The following is a 20,280-nucleotide window of genomic DNA, read 5'->3' on the forward strand; positions in this document are numbered from 1 at the left end:
AGGCTTAGGTGAAGTGGTGATTTTAAAGAAATGTATTTGCTTTCAAACCTTCTATTTATAGTTTTGGTTTCATGAGCAATTTGGTCCTCAACATGCTCCCAAATCAAGGGAGGAACCAAAGCAACATGAGGAGTAGAGGAATGGGGATGCAAAAGGCTACGTCTACATAAAACACTTTCCTTTCACATGATTCAAGTTTTACTTCCAAACCGGAATATGGGAAGGGAAACAGATCTTCCAATATTCCTGTTGGAACACACCAATGTTCCTACACATAGATTGAAGAATCTGTGCACAGATCAGGATTCTCTAGTTCTGCCATATGGATAGATGGAAAACCAGGGTACCAAGTACATGGAAACAATTTATTTTGTGAGTTTGGGTGTTCGAAATTAATGCACCTGAATGCTGCAGTGTCTAAATTGGAATAGTGATCCAACCCACTTACAACTTGTCTGTTGTTTAATGAGAATGATTAAAATACTGTTGTATATTCATTTTGCTTCTAATATTTTGAATAAAGCACACTAAAATCAGTACAGTTTGTCCCAAATGTAAAAATAATAAAGAATACAACAACATTTCTTCTGTATATAGTTGTGTAAAGTGTAGAATCAGGATGACAGTGTTTTATTCAATGATTGGCAGTTAATACACACACAGGAAATGATCACATGTACAACACTTCATGTTCCAGCTCTGGTGAAGATTACTTCTGAATCTGGGACTAAACCAAATTCAGCATCCTCTTGTGCAATGGACTTTCACTTGTGCAAATGGGGCTTCCCATTCCTCTGCTGCCCACTCCAGTCTCCTGTGCACCCCTAAAGTCTGTTCCAGAGGGCTTGGGGGGCCCTAAAGAACAAATTGGAGGGGGTACAGGGAGGAGGAGAGGAAGGGGAAGTCCTGTTGCATCCACTGCTGTGACACTGGATTTCTCCCCTGGTTTTTTATATTAGGGACACAATGCAATTTTGAGAGCCCAAGCAGCAAGCTGAAGGGAAATAATGGCACTGATAGATGCTACATACACACCATACATTTAAAGCAAATTTTCATCCCAAAAAACAATCCTGGGGTTGGTTTAGATTCCCCTCCCAGAGCTACTATTTCCAGCACCCTTAACAAACTAGGGTTCTGTGTACATTGTCATAATGACAGAATGTAATCAGCATACTGGTGTATTCACATACAAGAGCTGAGAGTGCTCCTGCTTCAAAATGCATATGATGTTCACTGTGAGGACCTTTGTAATTTTCTGCTTGGTATGACTTGAATATCCCAAAATGACGTGGATAAATGGATAGGACTTTTTTGTCACTTACTTTGAAGAGCTTGGACAAGCCCCTTCGCAGTAGGTCAGTTCCACAACTTCAGAAGATATGCATTCACTCTGACGTATAAGAGTTTGGTTCTTGTGAACCTTGCAGTCATTTGCTGAAAGAAAAAGAGATGTGTGTGGGGGGGAATCAATAAATATCATGTCATAATGTTCACTGATGTGGATTTCTACCTCTGGCTACAGATGAGCTACAGATGAGGCATATAGACATATGGCATGGAAGAGTAGGCTTAATTTAGGTCTTTAGTAATAGATAGCATTCTGCTAAATGCTATTTATAGACAGTTTCTTGTAGGTAGGTCTGTTTTTCAAAGCAACCATAGTTTGCTACTTGCCTGCTGTACTGCTTCCCTCAGGCATCTGATTGGCTACTGTGAGAAAAGGCTGTGGGACTAGATAGGCCATAAGCTTGATCCAACAGACTCATCTTATGTTCTTATGAAGACTCAGTGCAAAACAAGACTTTCAGCAAAAATAAGTAGGACAAACTACAGCTGCAGGTTTCAGAAGAGGTTTCTCTCCATCTCAAACAATATATGAAGGTTAGATAACAGGAGGTGGTTCTTAATCTAAATAGAGTTAACCTGGACCTAGGCACAGTATTGTTCAGTCATTTGTTGTAAAATGCCCTAGTAATCAACAAGGTAAGCAAAAACTTCACTTACTTTTAGGTTTACATGTTTCACAACAGCCATCAGGAGTCAGTTCAAGTTCATGCTATAGAACAGGAAAAGAAGGTTGTTGTTGTTGTTGTTTTAAAAAACAAAACACTACTGCTGCATGAAAAAGTGGGAACTATCTAGCACCGGATTTGCACTGTGCCCTTACAGACCCCCCAAGTGTCCCTATATCCATTGTCCAGGATAAGTCTGAGTATTGTTTATTATTTTGAAGTAAAGTATTGTTTATTATTTTAAAACTGGTGACAGTGATTGCACATGATATCTTACTCAAAAACATCTTGAGAACTTATTGTCTGAGCTTTAACATAATTAGAGCAGAAATGATTATAAATTAAGAATGGGGAAAAGAAAACTTACAGATTCACACTCCTCTGGATGAATGATGGGACATTTCCTTTTAGATTGGACCAGAATGAATGTATCATTCATTTGCTCACATTCGTAGTAGCTGCAGTTATTTCCTCCTGGTGGCCAAATATCACCAGCCTGTTGTCATGAATAAAACACAGCATTATTCGTTTTGTTTTCAAGTTTTAGCATACCAAATATACTCTAAAATTAGCTAGATTGCCACTGCCCATAATCACATCTCATTGGCTCAGGACATGTCACAATTTATTCTAACCCTCATTTTCCATAGCAACTCTGTAGTTATAATCCTAAACACGCTTGTTGGAAATTGGTATTTTTTTCTTAGACGCAGGTAAGCGGGCTTTGGCTTTGCATGTGAGATATATTGCATGTGAGATATATTGCCACATTACCAAGACGACATTTGAACTTGCATCACCTGACATCCAAATCCAATACATCCTAAATATATTTGAATGATGAGAAATAATCAGAACTTAGAGCAGTCAAGGCTGCTTTTAAATGCTACTAAATCAATTCAAAACGTGACATTAATGGTAATGAACAATTCTACCTTGTCCTACTGATTCTAATATTAACTGGGGTAGGGAACCTGCAGTCATTCCGATGTTGCTGAACTACAATTCTGATCATCGCTGACCACTGAGGTTGAAGAGAGTTAGAATCCAACAACATTTGAAGGGCCACAAGTTCCCCACGCCTGATTTAAGCACTAACTCAGGTAGTCTGGCAACTTGGATCTCACTGGACCCAGCTTGACCTCAGTGCTTGATAAACACAAGGCAATTGCATAATCAGGTTTAACTAGCTAGCTTTTTATTTTGTGATTGGGCACCACCTATTTAGGGAGCAACAGATTATTTGCAGGATCAGATTCTTCACCTCCTGCAAGTGACTCCAATTATTTTGGATGCTAGTTTCTGTGTTTCCTTGTTTGATGTCTCACAGCTCACTAGATCCTTAATCCACAGAACTTTCACATGCTTTCCTTTTGACCTTCTAGCTAAGTCGTAGATGAGTTCTCAGATATCAGGTAGACTGTTGCTGCCATGAGAGCCATGCTTACAGATACTGAATGACCATTCAAATCCCCACAGAACTGCCTGTTCAGCTTAGCCTGTTCACATTTCAGTCATTTACTTGGACCCCTCAGTGTTTATTTGTGTATGCAGTGTAGACTTTGGTTCTCTAAATTCATGTGTCCCAATTTGAAAAGGCAGCCAAGAATGAGCAAAAAATATGCTTGAGAACGCCTACAATCATCATTGTCAGTTGGGTAAAGAAAGTAGAAGAGTGAGAATACATAATTACCTGTAGTATCTCAGTGGTTTCATTCATGTTGATTATGCATGCGTTCTGGACACACTTTCCACAACACTCCCCAGCTTCTACCTGGTACTCGTAACCCTGTTTGGCAGACAGGAAAAGTTAACCATGCATGATACGTGTGGAAGAGGCAGCCACCTGCAATGATTAGGGCTGCAATCCTAACCCCACTTACCTTGGGAAAAGACCCACTGAATTCAATAGCACTTACTTGTGTACAGACATAAGTTAGGATTGTTCTGTTGGGAAAGAAGCAGTAATAGGGGAAATAAAGATTTGTGCTTACCTCTTGGCAATCCTTATCACATGTAACTGGTTGACATTTTACAAGATTTGTATTGGAGTCTGGGTCCTTTTCAGAGCTGCAGACACATGTTTCACAAGGCTTGCTAGGAACAGGCATTTCAGCCTGGGAAAAGTGAAAAAATAGCAGTTGTATTTGTAAACAGAGTGTATAAAGCAACTTTGTGAACCAAATATCAAATTCTTTTTAAAGATATCTAACATACAAAATGTTTTCAACTCTTGCTTTTATTTCACTTTATGAGAACTCCATTTATATTCTAAATAAGCAATCAGTGAACAGAAAAACGATGAATGATAGTAACTTATCCATGGCCACCAAGTGGATTCAGAAATGAGCAAATATTTGAAGCCACGTTTCTAAGAATCCAAGATACTTCTGTGGAAACATCCTTGATTTTTAAACTGAGTATTAATTCCTGTTTTATATTGCAACTGTGTTTGCCATGGTTACACCAATATTATATTTGCATTTTCCTAAGTAAACATGTAAAGTGTAAGAAGAAATATATGTCTAACAGGGTTGCCAGCTTCTTAACCAACCTCAGCTGCTGTGTTTAACAGCCATGTGATCTAGAGAGATAAGAAGGTATAATGTTCATTTCCATGCTGTGAAAAGTTTCAGCTGTTAATTTTCTAAAGTCAAGCTGCTGTTAATTTTTGAAAGTCAAGCTGCTGCACCAGAGCAGGTCAGATGTTTTTCTAGCTATTTGGCAAACCTAACCTAAACTTGCAGTGGCCATTCCTTGGCATGCATCCTTGAGTATTTTGTAATGTGGTTCTGACTTTCACATATGAGATGTGAGATGTTTACTGTGGGAAATGTTGATATAGTCACAATGCAACCCAAGAAAAATATGATTGTGAAGCAGCACACTCATATCATGATTCATGATATATTGCGAGGTCAAAAATTAGGAAACAATATCACAATATGGATTTCAAGCTAGTTTTGAATGATATATATTGCCCAGCCGTACCCAGGATCCACATGACATTGTCATCAACATATCAACCCGTATTCCCCCCATCTTTAATTCAGATTTACTTTTTCCAGAGAAACTCTGCTAGGTTAAAAAAATGTTGCCAATGACCCATTTGCAATATCTCAACAACCCATTTCTAATATTAAGCTCCTGTCTAAATGCATCCCCAAACTACCCATTATTAGAAGGCAGAAAACAGTGGCTTGAGTTGCCTCAATGAATTGCTTTTCATCTGGCAGAAGTATCTGCCCATTGTCAAACATTTTCCATAGTTAATGAAGCAGGTGTCCTTTCGAAATGGCCATTTAAAAACTTCCCTGTCTGGACACTTAAGTATAGGCGGTTTAAATAATTTAGAATGATTTGCACTTTTACTCAAAAAATGCTTGCTTGGGAAGTCCCCCCCTCCCCCACCCTCAGTAGTATTCTAATATGGCCTCAAGTTCAAATTCATAACTTTAAAGTTTACATTTTATTTTGCACCTTCCCCAACCTACTAGAGTGCTCAAAGCGGCTTACGAAGGAACATTTTAAACAGTCAGAATCATAAAAAAGCCAATAAAACGATACAGTAAGTTGATTTGTTTGGCCCCCTAGTGGCCAAAAGTTGAAAGGGTTTCTTGAGGGGAAAATTGGAACTGAGCACGTTTTGAGGCCTGCTCTCTGGAGAACGGTTCCAAGATGTCACAGGCCAAAAATGGCAAAACCCCCAAATAAAACCGGTTATTGTTCATCTCACTGGCATATATACATTAAGCTGGTGATGAAGGCCTACTGGATACATCAGTCTCCCTGAGCGCTGCATACTTTGTAAACAGCAGTGTGACTGGAAAAATGCCTGCTTTGGGGATGATGCAGCCAACTCAACAGCACAGCAGTCAGTGAAGATTTGCACATGCAAATCATTGCATAGTTTAGGCAGGGAGGTGCAAGTTGTGGCCCTCTAGGTATTGGGCTCCAACTTCCACCAGCCCCATTCAGCATGCCCAATGGCCAGCGAGGGTGACAGGCAAGGATTTTTTTCAGCTGGAACTTGCCGGAACTCCGTTCTAGCACCTCTCAGGTGGGTGCCATTGCCATTTTCCTCCTCTGGAACACCCTCCTCAGGAAAGCTCACCTAGCACTGACTTCAATGTCTTTTTGGTATGAAGCCAAAATAACCTTCTTTTATCTCCCCAGAACCTTATGGTGTTTTATATTATGTGGTTTTAACATCCGTTCTTATTGTTGTCTGGTGGTTCTGCCATTTCACGTTTCTTTTTGGTTGTTTTTAGCTACTCTTGAGAACCTTCACAATTGAAAGGTATAATAAATATGTCTGAAAATCAGTATATAAAAAAAGCATGCTCAAACAGCATTGCTTTGACTTGACAGGTACCCCTTGAAATTAATTTCTACTGCTGCTGCTACAGTCTCTGCCTACGACTGAAAAGGGAACAATAGAAAAGAAGGATTTTAATCTGTGTACATAGTATATATAGACATAAAACTCGCATTCTTACCCTGTAAACTGTTCCATTGACAAGACAGACATCTGGGATTGGTACTGAAAACAGAAACAGACAATTACTTTAAAATATGGTGGGGAAATTATGTTTATAAGGTCCATTCCTGGATCCTCATCCCCCTAAGCTTTCTTCATTTCACCTGCCTAAATTAAGTGGGTGGGGGATCAATTTGATGTTGCTATTGTTTCACAGCTGGGAGGCAGATATCCTTGCTGATCTAGTGCAGATCAACTAGAGATCTACATCCACCTTTTGCTGACTCCAGCTTTAAATATGGTAACTTATCTGACAGGGAAAATCTTTGAAAAAGATTGGGGGGCGGGGAGAGGAGAGTAAGGTGATACCTCATTGCTCACTTGACTGTTGGATATAATCCTTTCTGTGCAAAAGTGAAAGGAGATACATGAACACTTTGTGTGTGTATTTATTTATTGCTTAAGGCAATGTATATAGTCCCTCCCAACACCAACACACACACACACGCACACACACACACACACACACTTTTACCATCACAACAATCCTGTGAAATGGATTCAGGTGAGAGATAAAACTGTAAAGCACATTTGAAACATGTTCTTTCCCTTAGGGAATGTTAGGCACTGTGGTTTGTTAAAGGTTGCCAGGAATATTAACTGCGAGGGGTAAACTACCCTGGCCAGAATTCTTTTGGAGGAAATAATGTGCTTTAAAGGTATTTTGTGTACACAGTGACTGGCCCGAAGTTACTCAATGAGCTTTGCGGCCTAGTGGAGTTTTGAAGATGAGTTTCTCCAGCTTTTAGTCTGACACTAGTCCAAGGTGGCTTTGAAGTGTAGTTCATACTGTTTGACGCCGCACTCCAGAATGTATCTTCAGTTTCTAAAATGTTTTCATGGCAACATTTTTGTTTGTTTGTTTTAAGGAGGGGAGTGTGGAATGCTTCCACTGTACATAAATTATGTCTGGGTCCAGCCTAACTTGATGTTTTAATCTCTCTCATCTACTTTCTCTCTCTACATGTCAGAATGCTAGCACTTACTACAGGGAAAGCTGACACAGCAGTCTCCTTCAAGCAGGACTGGGGTTGCCTCGTATCCAAGTTCACAAGGTTTCTTTTCATTGGAGCAGGTAGTAGTATTGCATTCTGTGGAATAATCAGAAAACACAACAGAGCTGAAGAAGCAAGTCTAGCACCCCAGCCTTAAATGTTTAGACCAGCAAATATTCCTGTGGTGCTAGGACAATAATCCTATTCAGTATCATGACTGGTGGGTGAGAGTGTACTGGGCTGGGATAGGCATGCACGAGGAATCATAGAATCATAGAGTTGGAAGAGACCACAAGGGCCATCGAGTCCAACCCCCTGCCAAGCAGGAAACACAATCAGAGCACTCCTGACATATGGTTGTCAAGCCTCTGCTTAAAGACCTCCAAAGAAGGAGACTCCACCACACTCCTTGGCAGCAAATTCCACTGTTGAACAGCTCTTACTGTCAGGAAGTTCTTCCTAATGTTTAGGTGGAATCTTCTTTCTTGTAGTTTGACCAGCATGGCCCCCTCCATCAGCCAGAGAAAAAACAGCTGAAGGAGGTTTGACACATACACTCACCACCCAACACGTCACACACTAGTATTGTAGAGCTGAAGGACAGCATACTCCAGGGCATTAAAAGCTGCTAGGAGTTTACTCCCCTTGCCTCCCAAGCCGGCCATCGTGGCAAGTGGGAGACCTATCCAATCCCCACCCACCATCCACAATAAGCTTGTTTCACCCCTCCAGGCTAAAAAGAACAGTAAGATCCAAGGTCTGAGTATGCCTCCCCCCCCCCCGCCCACCACTTCCTTTCCCTCTCATGCCAGGTCTGTTATATGTCAAGACCTAGGGCAGGGACTGTCTTATTACTGATCATTGTAAGTTTTGCTGCGAGCCTTTTTCTGGCTAACAGGTGGACTAAAAATGCATTAAATAAATAAATACATTTCAGAATTGACTTAGCTTGCCTTCAGATCATATTGTAAAGGAGGGAAAGGAGACTAGCAAATCTCCTGTTTCTGACAAGTCCTCCAGTCCTAAGCAGATTTCTGTCAAAAATTCCTACTAAGGTTGAAGGACATACTGCCAAGTTAATGTATGTAGGATTGCAGGTTAATTGTAGTAAAGCTCTTTTGACTATATGGTGAGCAAAGCAAAGCATCCAAACCCAGAGATTTAACTCTTTATCTGCCTGTCAGTCCCCATATGACAAGAGAAAATGGTGTTTTTTGTGTGTTTTTTACAGATTGCTCTGTGTGGTTATTTACTATAGAGATAATTAAGCTGGGATAGAATTGTGCAACTGATGTTACCTGCCAACATGTAATGCTGTCTGGATGTCTGTGTTTCCCCCTCAACCAAAGCAACAGTAACCATAATAGCACAAATTGTTTCATCAACAGAGGGCAGAATTGGATTGATTGGCATTGGCTATCAATAAATAATACATGCAAATACGTACTGCATTGAAGTTCTGGACAGCACGGGTCTTTTGGTGTCAGCACAGGGACAGGCACAAACCCTTCTTTCTCACATTTGGGTGGTTCCGATGACACACAGGTCTGTGGCTTGCACTGGACGCTCTCAGTCAATGGGTCACAAATACACTCTTGACAGTTGCTCTTCCATGAGGAGCCAGGCTATATGAAAAAGAAAGCAAATCAGTTAACACTGTATGGCAGCAATGAAACCTATCATCATCTGCTTACTTGTCAATTATTAGACCTTAAGCTTTCTTTAGAAGGGGCACTTAGTTGATCTTAAGTTTCCTGTAATATCAAACTTACGGTAACTGTGCAATAAGCTTTGGACCTGAGCCATACAATACAACTTGAAGGTACTTCTTAAGGATTGTTTCCATCACCCCACAAATGGCTATAAAAAGACTTCCTTAAATTATAAGATACAGAAAGTTATGCTGAACCAGGTTAAATTTCCTTCTAGGCTGTTTCAGGGAGATGCACATATATAGCATTGGTTCTATATGTGCCTTAGGCATGGCCTTCTGAGTCCTCTGAAAGTCTTGTTGGTCTTCTTCTGAAACCCAAGCAAAGTACCGGTACTTACGATGGAGACCACAACCTCTACCAGCTGCTATTTTAATTTCCATCACTTCCATGCAAAGCCTTTCTTTGAGATCACAAAGTGTTGCATTAGATGTTAGTCCTACTCAGAATAGACCCATTGAAAGTGATGGACATGACTGAGTTTGGCCCATTAATATTAGTGTGTCTAATCTGATGTTTCAAAGGCTTCAGGGGACAACTGGTGTACCTCTCAGTCCAAAGGGGACTGGAAAGTGTGCTGTACAATCCATCTGACAGCTATAGAGCCCAGGAGAGGCTGGTATTTCAGACTATGTCTGCTTCTCCTTCAGAAGCACTTCTATATTTCTGACCAGCTCACTGTTTCTGCATGTTGATAATAATTATCTGGATCTACATGCCAGTTATGCATACCAAAACTACAAATCTTTTTGCTACAAAGAAAAGTTTCAATGACTTCTATTGCTTTCTTTTGATTATTCTCCAACACACACACACACACACACACACACACACACACACACACACACTGTATAACAATAACAAGAAACTAAATTAAATAAAATATTGTGAATTCTCTCCCCCCCCCCCATGGCTTTACCCTCCCTCCTAAAATCTGAAATGATCTCCAACTCCTACGACATTATAAAATGATGCCCTTGTCTGGTAAAGCAGAAGTTTAGCACTAATAATAACAGTTTGCCGCCTTGTGAATGTATGTGCAGGGGTGCAGGGTGTTGCAGTCATAGTGAGGCCAATTATTAGTCCCTTGTCAGTTCTGGATGATTCTCTATGTTGCCTTTGTATGGGCAACGGTCTAGGCATCATCTTTCCAAGTGAAATACTCACTGGTTTGGGCAATCCGTCCGGTCCCACGCAGCCTGAAAATAAATAAAGGCATAAGAATTCATACAGATCCCTTATATTCCATAAACATGTAAACTGCCTTAACTTTAACACAAGTTTCCTGTAGCCATAACCATTTGCTTTTAAACATTATTATGCAGCTTTTTCCAGCTAAGTAACCAGTTTATACAGAGAATTTCACCACATGATGAATTTTTACAGGATTCTTCCTGGGTTGTTCTTTAAAAACATACCTCCATGCAGTATAATGAAAATACAGGCAGAACAATACTGTATTAACCACATAGTACTAAAACGTAATTTCATCACATGGAGCGGAGCATTTATGTGTAACCACAGAAGGAAATGGATGCTGAGGGTGCCATAGCATCCTACTATTCTTCACCACTTGTGGCATGCCCCCTACAGGTCAGGTGCTCATTTTGTGTTTACAGACATAATTTGAAATTACAGAAAGACATGCAAATGTTAGAAAAAGCTAAAGTTACCCTTGTGTTATTTAGGCCCTAATTATACACATGCACACACCTCTGAGCAGATAAGTAGAGGATTGCCCTTCCACATACCACCTCTAATGATCTTCATAAGCTGTTTATTAGGGGCAACAGACCAGAAATAAACCATACAGGACAAGCGTAGCATAGTAACAGCAGCTTAGAAACTAGAAACTAGCAAATATACAAAATAGCAAATAGCTTCAGGTAAGCCCCTGGAAATAATCCTTCCAGCTTTAGGTGGTTAACTGACTTCTTTTTGTCACAGCCACCAACAGAAATTTGACTGCTGTCCTTAAAACTTGTGGGATTTTATCTCCCAGCAAATGTTTAACATAGAATTGAGTTGACCTTCCTGGTAATTTGGCCAGTAAAGGGCCAATCATTTGCTGATGAACTCCAACACCTTTAATTATGCATCTGCTTTTGGTTTAAATTGACATAATTAGCCGATCAGGATTAGAGAAACTTACCACATGTTTTGACACAGATATCCGTGTATGTATTGAAGAGGATTTTGTCCTCTGGGCAGAAGCATCCTTCAGCAACATGCTCACTTGTATCTTTGGTTGGTCTGCAAGGAAAAGAAGAGCAGATAATATTATTTCCAGTTCTGTAATCAAACAGTTTAATAGCTTCAATGCTCACCTTCGTAAAAACACTATTTTTCTAAGGGATTACAGTATTTAAATGCAAAAGAAAACTGGCGCTTTCCTAAGAAGTAAATAAATACAGTGGTGCCCCGCAAGACGAATGCCTCGCAAGACGGAAAACCCACTAGACGAAAGGGTTTTCCGTTTTTGAGCTGCTTTGCAAGACGAATTTCCCTATGGGCTTGCTTTGCAAGATGAAAACGTCTTGCGAGTGTTCCGATTTTTTTCCCCTTTCCCCCCCTTTTTCTAAGCCGCTAATAGCCTTTTAGCTGCTAAGCTGCTAAGCCTTTAATAGCCGCTAATCTGCTAAACCGCTAATAGCGCTAATCCGCTAAGCCGCTAATAGGGTTGCTTCGCAAGACGAAAAAACCACTAGACGAAGAGACTCGCGGAACGGATTATTTTCGTCTTGCGAGGCACCACTGTACTGGAGCCATTCACTATAGATGGCATAATAAGAGACAACAGCTTAATTGCAACAGTTTATGTTAAGAGTAAGAATTGTGTGTTGGGAATCCGGTCAGCACAATTATTTGCATGTCTACTCAGAAATAAGTTTTTCAGGTCAATGGCACTTACTCTCAAGTAAGTGTGCATATGGTTGTAGGTTAACAGCGCACACTGAACCACGTCTACTCAGGTCAAAAGTGCTGTAGGCTGAATCTGGCCTATGGGCTGTCACTTCTCCACCCCCAATTTAAACCAGTGAAAGCTAGTCTGCCAGGCCACTGTGCTCAAGCTTTAAACACTACACTAGTAGGAAGAAATCTTTGAAAGGATCTTTCTTAATCTATTTACAGTGGTACTTTGGGTTACATACGCTTCAGGTTACATACGCTTCAGGTTACAGACTCCGCTAACCCAGAAATAGTACCTCGGGTTAAGGATAAGAATAGAAATCATGCTCCGGCGGCGCGGCAGCAGCAGGAGACCCCATTAGCTAAAGTGGTGCTTCAGGTTAAGAACGGTTTCAGGTTAAGAACGGACCTTCAGAACTAATTAAGTACTTAACCCGAGGTACCACTGTACAATGCTATCCAATTGCACTATGCATGGGATCAGGGTTGAAACAGAATCCCTTTTTTGAGCTAAGAACAAGGTAATGCGGAATAGTTATCCTGGCTTTAAACTCTTTTCACCTGCTCTGCTTTACTTAATTTGGGACGGACCCCACCTTTTAACACCCTTGACTTAAGGTAACCAAGCTGAATAGAGAGAGTTAAAGCTAGAATAACTATTCAACATTACCATGATTTATGGTATCAGGTAAGCATGCTAATCCATTTATGTGGCCTATACAGTATTTGTACTCTTGCCTCATTAATTTGTGCAGAGTACAAGCGAGTATGTGATTCCAGGGTAGACGGGTTTAGCACCAAACGTTAGAATTACCATGCCCTGGATTAGCCATAGGGATAGGGCCTGGAGAACCTGAAAAGGTTTATGGTGCCCTGGAGGACTGACTGGATCTTGCAAACATCATTGTAAAATGAGTAGAGTTGAAAGACCAAGGCAGGGACTTCTGTGGTGGGAACTGCTCAGGCTCTGGCAGGTTTAAAGTATCTACCAGCAAAGAATGCAGTTTAACCAGAATGCAGTTAAACCTGAAGCTGGCAATCATAATTATTTGGGGAGGAATTGACATGGAATTAATGACCATATAAATAGATAAGAATGCATTTTTAAAAAACAAATCCTATTAATTAATGCAACATTCCCCTAAAAATTAACACATCAACTATCCACTGCTGCCATACTTGGGAAGATACTAACTAATTAAAGATCTTCATCTAAAGATCTTGATATGACCTTTATACATTCACCATTTTCTAGCAAGTCATATACATATTTCATATTGTCTCTTATTCAAAGATACAAAAGTGCAGCCATTAGCATTCAGAGAGCTAATTATTTAGTTAATACATACCCATCATCACAGGTGACAGGGTGAATGGGGCCACATGCATTGTACACCTTGTCTTTGGGGCAGTGGTATGCTGTATATAAGAGAATAAAATGTGTCATTAAGAAGCAGAATGACTCCAACATGAGGCAGAACTATGTATTACATGTTGTCATATTATGTTTTTCCCATTAGCTTTTTAAAAAAAATCACATAAAGCATCTATGGTTGGCATCAGATTGAATGAAGGAGTGGCTTTTGCCAAGGCAAGGCACACCCATACCCAGAGGACTGTTGTAAGCCCCAGTGCATGCTCAACCCTGACCTACAAATGGAAATATCCATAGCTGAGAACATGGATTCAATACAGACATCCACAGATGGATTCTGATCCAGTGGAGAGAACCTGTTGGTGGAAAGAGAGGGAGGCAACATTTGCCAATTCCCCCATCCTCTTGCAGTGCCACCTCCCATGTTGATCTGGAGGATCCTCCAACCCTCTGGAGCAGTTTCAGAGGTTGCAATGGGCTTCAGGGAGATGGAGCAATTAGCAAAAGTCAACGTCCCTTCCCTTCTGGATTCAATCCACTATGAAGTGCAGAAGCTGAAATCTTAATTCTTGTGAAAAAAAGACAAAGACTGAGGGAAACAAACATGCAACTGAAGTTAGAACATGCTATTGTTCAGTTTGCATTGATTACTATTCATCTGCTGACACCGTTTTGAATGGTTGATTGATTGGTTCACTCAGCTATTATTGCTCTACGATAAATTGCTGCTCACTTTAGGATAAGCGAAAATACGTTGTCTTCCACTTACGGCATTTTCCTAGCGTCATGTTCCTCCAGTCAGTACAAACCCCTTTAGCTATGCAGAGGGAAGCATATATCTCCAAATTGTAGCAAGGCACAGAATCATTGGAAGACTGACAGGCTTCAAGGAGGCAGTCTTCATAGTATATTCTGGGAGGCAGAACCTTATGGCATTCTTCAAAGACACTTCAAAGACAAAAGAATACATGGTTGAACTATGGCTCATAAATATTGCAATGTCCCCTTGCCACCCCATTTTCAGTATGAAACTGCGACTGAAAGGATAATATTCTTAGCAAATATGTACAGTACATTTCACAATGATATCAATTCTAGAAAGATCAGCTTTGTATTACTATGAAAGTAAAAATCCTACAGTGTTGCAATGTTAAAGCTCTTTATGGTATATAAGGTAGCCGAGATGCCTTGAAGATACTAAAACAATGCCATGCTTATTGTTGGATGGATCTTATGTTCTTTGTATACTGTGTTAGTTTTATGATGTTAGCCACCCTGAGCCTGGCTCCGGCTGGGGAGGGCGGGGTACAAATAAAATGTATTGTTATTATTAGCTGTGAAATATAAGAACAATAAAGGGTGTTATCTATCCCTAGAAAACATTCCTGATGTCCTAGCAGTAGAAAAAAACATAAGAATATAAGGTGAAAAGCTCTGCTGGAGCAGACCAAAGCTTTATCTTTCTAGTCCTGCAGTCAACCAGTGGCTTATGTCCTGCCCACAAGCTGGACAGACGAGGTCATGTGCACAATGTCTTGGTGATGATTTTATGTTCCTATGTGTTCATCAGAAGTGGGCTTTTTTTAAAAAATTAAGTTGTCAAAGCAATAGCTTGCTCTGCAGGATCTAACAGCTGAAGCATTTGTAAAGGCTGTGTTGAACTTACTCGCTCACAATCAGCTCACACAGAGGAGATGGAGTGGTGCAGGGTGTTGGTGCTGGTGTTGTCGTTCTTGGCTCATGCGGTGTTGTTGTTGGAGGTGATGTTGTTGGCACTCCATAGCAATGGGGCTTGTTTTTATCGTAGGTCTTCCAGTAGCTGGCCATTTCTGAGCAAGAGGAAGCTTCATGGCCGTTGGGGAGGCGGCAGTCATCTGTCTTGTCATTTGAACATACCCCTAGGAGGGAGAAAGGGTCGCATCGTAAGTGTGCTGAATATGCAGTATACATTAGTGTCACTTTGAATGACATTGAAATAACGAAGCGGACTTCCTAATTGAAAAAGCCATTGTTGCTATCATAAAGTGTACCTTATATGCATATTCTGTTTCCTACTCTTCAGTATGGATATATTAGTCAAACCCAGGCTTCCTCAACCTCAGCTCTCCAGATGTTTTGAGACTACAATTCCCATCACCCCGACCACTGGTCCTGCTAGCTAGGGATCATGGGAGTTGTAGGCCAAAAACATCTGGAGGGCCGAGGTTGAGGAAGCCTGGTCAAACCATAGGTCCACCAAGCCCAATTAGGTCTACTCTGATGGGCAGCAGTTCTTTCTTCATCCCAAGAACTTTCAGATGTAGATACCAGGAACTGGACCTGGGATGGTCTAACACCACTCACACGTGTTCGGCCATGGAGCTGTGGCCCCTCCCCCCAATGGTTAATTTTTCTTTATTGCTTTTCTAATGCTCCACATCTTCCTATGTAAAGAAATTTGTTTTGAAGGAATAACATTATGAAAAAGGATTTGAATGGTTGGGGATGTTTTGATCCCTTTACTTACCACATTGCCCCTCTGTGTTATGCTGAAATAGGTCAAAGGGGAGTTCTACTGAGAAAGTGAGCCCGTTGAAAGATATAAAAGCTTGGAGTGCAGGGATTTCGACACTCATGACAGTTCCAGTACTGGTGACAGAAATACCATATTTGGTGAAATCTCCATTGACCGGCTCATGGTTGAAAAAAATCTGAAACAGCAGCACAAAAGAGGCAAAAGAATATAAATCTGGAGGATTCAGAGTCTTCCAGAGCACTTGAGGGCAATCAGTCCTGGCCATGCTGATATTTCCTAGCTGCCTGTTTTTATACTACTTTTAATACTGCAATGATTATTTTACTGTGTTATTGTATTTAATTAAAAACAGTAAGCCATAGTTTTTAACTGAAAACATACAGACACATGTATATATATGTGTGTGTGCGCGCGTATGTCATTGATTCTATAACCATTAAATGGAAGTAAAGTGCATTAAACTCAGTGGGGGCTTTCTTCTGAGTAGTCATTATAGAGATGCACAGTTTGAGGAATAGCATCTCAATCCTAAACATAATCTACATCATGGGATTAAGTAGCATTCCTCAAACAGGCACTTTGCCATGATTGTTATGTAAATTTTACAACCCATTAGCTAGTTTATAAATGTCATTTTGACATTTTTGTTTTGGTAAAAAATAATTATTGTAGGAAGCTGACACAGTTTGAGAAATCTGTGGCACACAGTACCTTGTTAATTCTCACTCCTTCATGCACTTCACTGCTTAGCACAACTTCCATTGAGTTGTAATTTACAATGATGGCTCTGGAACAGGGCTGATTGTTAGTGACATCACAGAAATAATTGTCAAGCAAAACACTGAAGTTTCCATGTATATTCACAATCTCTTTCACCAAGATGTAAGTGCAGTTGTCATAGAAAGTGTAATTAGTGCCATCAAATGTCAGATAGTTAGCATCCCAACCAGTGCAAATACCTGTAACAGAAATCAAAAGATCAAATAAGGTTCACCTGGAGTGTAGTCTTGAGCAAACCAGAGGACCAAAGTAAATATACACTGTGAAATCATTGGTTATTATGCTGTTGCTTGTATTAACTTTGATGGGCTAGGTCCTAGTTTGGTACACCAATTAGAAAGTGGGAATAATAAGAGAATTCTAGGAGAACAATGTTGATGGTGCAGATTTTGTGGTGAAACAACTGCCATAGCCAGAGTCCTGATGACTAGTGACAGCCAGGGCAGGAATTGATTGAACCACAGCATTTTCTCCCTTACTCCTTTCCATTGAAATATGAAAAGCCACCCATTGACTTTTTTAGGAGTATGCTAGAGAAACAAGAGGTTTAGGCTTCTGCAAATCCATAGCCTTCCCTGAAAGACCCTCAAAAGTCTCACCTCCCTCAATAAATGGAATTGCAACTGCATGACATTACACCCCCTGAGCTTTGTATGATACAGTCCTGTAAGTTAAATATGTTAATCTCTCATTCCATATCATAAAGATATATGTACTTTTTCTGAATGCTCAGTTATACTTACATTCACATTCATAGCGTTCGACACAGCCATCCTTATCTACTATTTTTATCGGTGGGAGTCCACTCACACATACTGTCTTCTCTACAGGTGGTTGCGGCTTCAGAACTATTTTGTTGTTTCCTTCACAAGTTGCCACAGTGCAGTTGTTAAACATCCAAGTTTCATTGGTCTAGAGGGAAACCAGAGAAAAAATATTCTACAAGTGTCATACTCTTAGAAAGACACCATCTCCACTACCAAGGGTTCTTGTCCTACTGGAAGAGGAAAACCCATCTGGAGGCAAAATGGGGTGTTAGGGGGAGAGGCTGTTTCTCAATGGTAGAGCACATGGTGTGCATGCAAAAGGTCCCATGTTTAATCCTTAGCAACTCCAGATAGCCCCAGGGTAGGCTCCTATATGAAACCCTGAGGAGTTATTAGCAGTCAGCAAGGACAAGAGTGAGATAGATAGACCCATAGTCTGCCTTGGTATAAGCCAGCTTGCTATGTTTTAGAAAAGTGAGGCAAACAAGAACATTTGGAATGGACTTGAGATTTCTCCATATATGACTCTGTGGCAGGGGTAGGCAACCTGTAGCCTACCCAAAGTTGTTGGATTCCAGTTCCCACCAGTTCCAACCACCAGTGGTCAGGGATAATGAGACTTTGAATCCAGTAACATCAAGATCCCCATCCATTTTCAGTGAGATCAATAGCACAAATAAGATCTATAACAAGAGAGTTGATTGTGACCAAGTGCATGTTCACATGACAGCTCCTCATACCTCCCAAAACAGTGGTGCTCATACAGCATGAATTGTGGGCAAAAGTCCCTGGGGTAGTCAGGATTTTCTTTTCAACATAGACACCTCGTTCACCAAGAGAGGATTCATTTGATGGTTTTTAAGAGGGGTGAAAATGGAGTGAGAGAGGCATTTGGTAGCCAACAGCTTTCCCCAACATGGAGCCCTTTTGATGTTTAGGGCTACAGCCTCTCATCAGCTAGCAAAAGCTATCCCCAATGTATGTATGAAAACAATTCTAATTACCTTTCTTGGTGGATCAATATCAGGGCAACCTGTTACAGGAGTTGTGGGGGTTGATACAGCTGCAGTAGTGTATACTCTGGTTGATGGAACAACAGTAGTGGGTGACGGAGAAGGCTGGGTTCCTGCAGTTGTAACTGATGGTGTTGATGGGTGGGAAGGAGTTGTTGAAGGACATGGTCCCTGGAACACCTCAATTTCACAGCTTCTGTTGCAAACTGCATAAAAACTGCATCCGGAACTATCAGTTCTATTGTATATTACTTCCCCTGTTTTAAAAAAGGAGGGAATTTATCATAAAGCACCATGTACGAAAAATATAAAACAAAACATGTCATAACGTTCTAAAATGCAAATAAAGTTCAGATGAATTTGTCTACTGACATGCAGTGCAACTCTCAGCAGCAAGTCTGAGAAAGCATGCATTGGATTGTGTAATTTGTCGTGGGCAAGCTCCAACCCCACACCACCATGGGAGATCAGCAAGAGGTTCAGCCGAGGCCTTTTCCCCAGTTGGTCCTTAGCCAGTAAATCATATACAAGTATAACTTGTGACTCACAATCCTAGGGAGTAAAAGGACATGTTGGCCACCTGTTAAAAGTAATGGCTGGCAGATAGTAGTAGATGTACATGAATATGAGTCAGTTGTAAAAGGGGATAGGGGATAGGTGAGAGATGGATCTATTGACATCTCTGTGGTTCAATACTGTTCAAAGAATGTATGGCATGAGAGAATTACAGAATTCACCTCAGCTAATACTTTTGTTCCCTAGGTTGTTAAAACATGTAAAGCAGTGTAGAGTAAAACACAGATACATAAATTCAATAAAGTATTGAAAATATCAGCCCCAAACTTGCAACAAACAAACAAAAAACCCAGATAAAGCAGGATTAATAAAATGATTTAAATGTAAATGTAAAAAGTAAGTAAAAAGGTTTCTACTCCTCCTCAAACTATACAGCAGAGCACCAAAGTAGACTCCCCTGTGGAGAGTGGTGCACAATCATGATGTAGGTATAAGGAAGGAAGTATGTTGAACATATGTACAATCAAAGCAATATGTGAATGAAAACATTGCTTCAGCTGCTTTTCAAATTCATTAAGAGAAACTCACCAGGAGAAAACAAGCCCTTACTAAATCCGGGCACACGGCAGAAACATGGAGTTGTTCTGCTCAAAGTGACTGTTGTAGTTCCTGTTGTAGAAGGTATGGAAGTACTTGTTGCTGCTGAAGACACAATAGAAAAGAAATAAATGTATAACAGTTGTTACGTACTGCTTGAAGACATACTGCTGGAAATGGATGCTAAACACTGTAGATACTTAAGACTTCAGTGTACACTTCCAAAGCACCAACTGAAGCATAACAATTCAGAATTCCAACTGAGCTCAGCCGGACTTACATGTATCTTTAGGGCTGGAGAATTTAACTTGATAATTGTACTACAAAAACCAGTTTAATGGATCAGATCAATACTTTGCTTACTTGCTGTTCTTATTATACACCTACCATACTATCAAGAAACAGGGGAATCCAGCTATATTCCTCCCAGTATCAAGAAACACACCGCTCCAGTCCAAAGGTGCTGTTAATAAAATTCCAAATATCTAGCCAGAGAGCTATCTACTACTTGTAATAGCATTGAAAACCTCTTTGAAAAATGCACA

General features: G+C 40.5%; 1 protein-coding gene across 1 annotated transcript in view; it reads right to left on the reverse strand.

The window, feature by feature from the left end:
• LOC310686153 (mucin-5B-like) overlaps positions 1 to 20,280 on the reverse strand; it is a 62,124-nt gene that overhangs the window by 839 nt on the left and 41,005 nt on the right. Inside the window, exons 31-49 of the mRNA XM_083459376.1 lie at positions 19,727 to 19,840; positions 18,614 to 18,879; positions 17,586 to 17,754; positions 16,774 to 17,021; positions 16,054 to 16,237; positions 15,214 to 15,445; positions 14,317 to 14,495; positions 13,522 to 13,591; positions 11,415 to 11,515; positions 10,430 to 10,461; positions 8,998 to 9,175; positions 7,542 to 7,646; positions 6,515 to 6,558; positions 5,820 to 6,044; positions 4,010 to 4,132; positions 3,709 to 3,804; positions 2,383 to 2,511; positions 2,008 to 2,059; positions 1,326 to 1,437 (exon numbers count right to left, since the gene is read on the reverse strand). Coding sequence (XP_083315502.1) covers positions 1,326 to 1,437; positions 2,008 to 2,059; positions 2,383 to 2,511; positions 3,709 to 3,804; positions 4,010 to 4,132; positions 5,820 to 6,044; positions 6,515 to 6,558; positions 7,542 to 7,646; positions 8,998 to 9,175; positions 10,430 to 10,461; positions 11,415 to 11,515; positions 13,522 to 13,591; positions 14,317 to 14,495; positions 15,214 to 15,445; positions 16,054 to 16,237; positions 16,774 to 17,021; positions 17,586 to 17,754; positions 18,614 to 18,879; positions 19,727 to 19,840 — 2,659 coding nt within the window. The remainder of the gene's footprint in view (positions 1 to 1,325; positions 1,438 to 2,007; positions 2,060 to 2,382; positions 2,512 to 3,708; positions 3,805 to 4,009; positions 4,133 to 5,819; positions 6,045 to 6,514; positions 6,559 to 7,541; positions 7,647 to 8,997; positions 9,176 to 10,429; positions 10,462 to 11,414; positions 11,516 to 13,521; positions 13,592 to 14,316; positions 14,496 to 15,213; positions 15,446 to 16,053; positions 16,238 to 16,773; positions 17,022 to 17,585; positions 17,755 to 18,613; positions 18,880 to 19,726; positions 19,841 to 20,280) is intronic.

Source organism: Podarcis liolepis (genome assembly GCF_965112155.1).
Source record: "Podarcis liolepis genome assembly, chromosome: 1".
NCBI classification, from domain to species: Eukaryota; Metazoa; Chordata; class Lepidosauria; order Squamata; family Lacertidae; genus Podarcis; species Podarcis liolepis.